Genomic DNA, 1,754 nt, shown 5'->3' with positions numbered 1-1,754 from the left:
TCTTCACTGGAGCCTCCAAACAAATGTTAATCGAATGGTTGTTATATGCCAGGCTCTGTTCTAGGTACTCAACAGAACTAGGCCCTGTGTAAAGTTGGAATAATTGAATTGATTTGGTTCTAGGGGGGCTTACCTTGTAAGGCTCTATTAACTTAGGGTGGTTACGAATGGTTTCATAAATTTGACAAATGGGAATTTCACTGAAAAGAGTAAAAACCTTTGACAAATCTATTAAAGGATGACTACCATATCTGTTTGGAATGATTTAGGAAGATAAAGAAATTACAGAAATAAGATTTGTTGTTAGCGTGAGCAGAACAGTCTATTGCAAATGAATATCATGAAATGATTACATGAAGGAATCACTGAGATCTCCGAATTGAGCGAGTTTCCCGCTGGAATCAGGGAAATCTAAAACGCCACAGGAACTCATTAATACACCATCTCGCCTAATTATGTGTTCCCAGGATATTTCCACCGTGGATGACACACTCCCCGTGTCCTTGCGCAGCTGGATTCTGTGCTTCCTGGGGATCGTGAGCACCCTGTTCATGATCTGCTTGGCCACTCCAGCCTTCATCATCATCGTCATTCCTCTCGGCATAATTTATGTGTCTGTTCAGGTAGGTTTGGAAATGGCTGGGTCTCCTTTCCTCTCGACATATAAAAGCCCCGGCTCCTTCCTGAGAACCTTCTCTTTTGTTTATTGCTAGTCACTCACTCCTCTCCAGCATCTTTGTCATTTACTCCTATATTGATATCCCCAGGAGCCCACAGGCCACTATCTGAAGCTGAAGTATCAGCACCAATTAGTGTGTGGGTCACAGCAGGGCTCACCTTAACTGCAGTCCCACTAGAAGCTTAACTGGGGCATATTTATGTTTAGGTCCAAGACCACTGTGAGGTTGGCTCTGTTCCTCACCAACCTCAGATCTTTCCACCATCCTCTTCCTCTGGGCTTCTCTCATCATTCCGCTAGCCAGAGGGGAGGCTGGAGGCTTCTGTCCTATTCAGATGTAGGCTGTGGCCATCAGGGTGAAGAACATTGCTAAGAATCCTGAAACACCAATCATAAAAATATATGCACCCCTATGTTCATAGTAGCACAATAGCCAAGTGTCCATTCATAGGTGAGTGTATAAAAAGAAGTGGTACATTTTTACCATGGAATACTATGCAGCTGTAAAAAAGAAGGATCCCTTACCCCTTAAGACAGCATGTAGGGCCCTAGCTGGTTTGGCTCAGTGAACAGAGCATCAGCCTGTGGACTGAAGGGTCCCAGGTTTGATTCCAGTCAAGGGCACATGTGCAGGTTGCGGGCTCGATCATCCCCTGTAAGGGGTGTGCAGGAGGCAGCCAATCAATGATTCTCTCTCATCCCTGATGTTTCTATCTCTCTCTCCCTTTCCCTTTCTCTCTGAAATCAATAAAAATATATTTAAAAAATAAAAAAGGCAGCATGTAGGGACCTGGAGAGCATTATGCTAAGCAAAATAAGCCAGTCACAGAAAGACAAACATCACATGATCTCACTCATATGTGGAACCTAATGGACAAAATAAACTGATGAACAAAATAGATCCAGAGACATTAAAACATGCAACAAACTGACAAATTTCAGAGGGAAGTAGATGGGTGAGAAGATATTAACCAAAGAACTTATATGTAGAGAAACCAAGATGGCGGCATAGGTAAACACCTGAAATTGCTGCCTCACACAACCACTTCAAAACTACAACTGAAAGACAAAACAG

General features: G+C 43.1%; 1 protein-coding gene across 1 annotated transcript in view; it reads left to right on the top strand.

The window, feature by feature from the left end:
* The window catches only part of ABCC2 (ATP-binding cassette, sub-family C (CFTR/MRP), member 2), a 71,292-nt gene that overhangs the window by 54,681 nt on the left and 14,857 nt on the right, over positions 1-1,754 (top strand). The window contains exon 25 of the mRNA XM_005885454.2: positions 468-623. Coding sequence (XP_005885516.1) covers positions 468-623 — 156 coding nt within the window. The remainder of the gene's footprint in view (positions 1-467; positions 624-1,754) is intronic.

The sequence above is a fragment of the Myotis brandtii genome, unplaced genomic scaffold (assembly GCF_000412655.1).
Source record: "Myotis brandtii unplaced genomic scaffold, ASM41265v1 scaffold902, whole genome shotgun sequence".
NCBI lineage: Eukaryota > Metazoa > Chordata > Mammalia > Chiroptera > Vespertilionidae > Myotis > Myotis brandtii.
The sequence above is the reverse complement of the archived record's forward strand: the minus strand, read 5'-3'. Positions and strand labels throughout refer to the sequence as shown.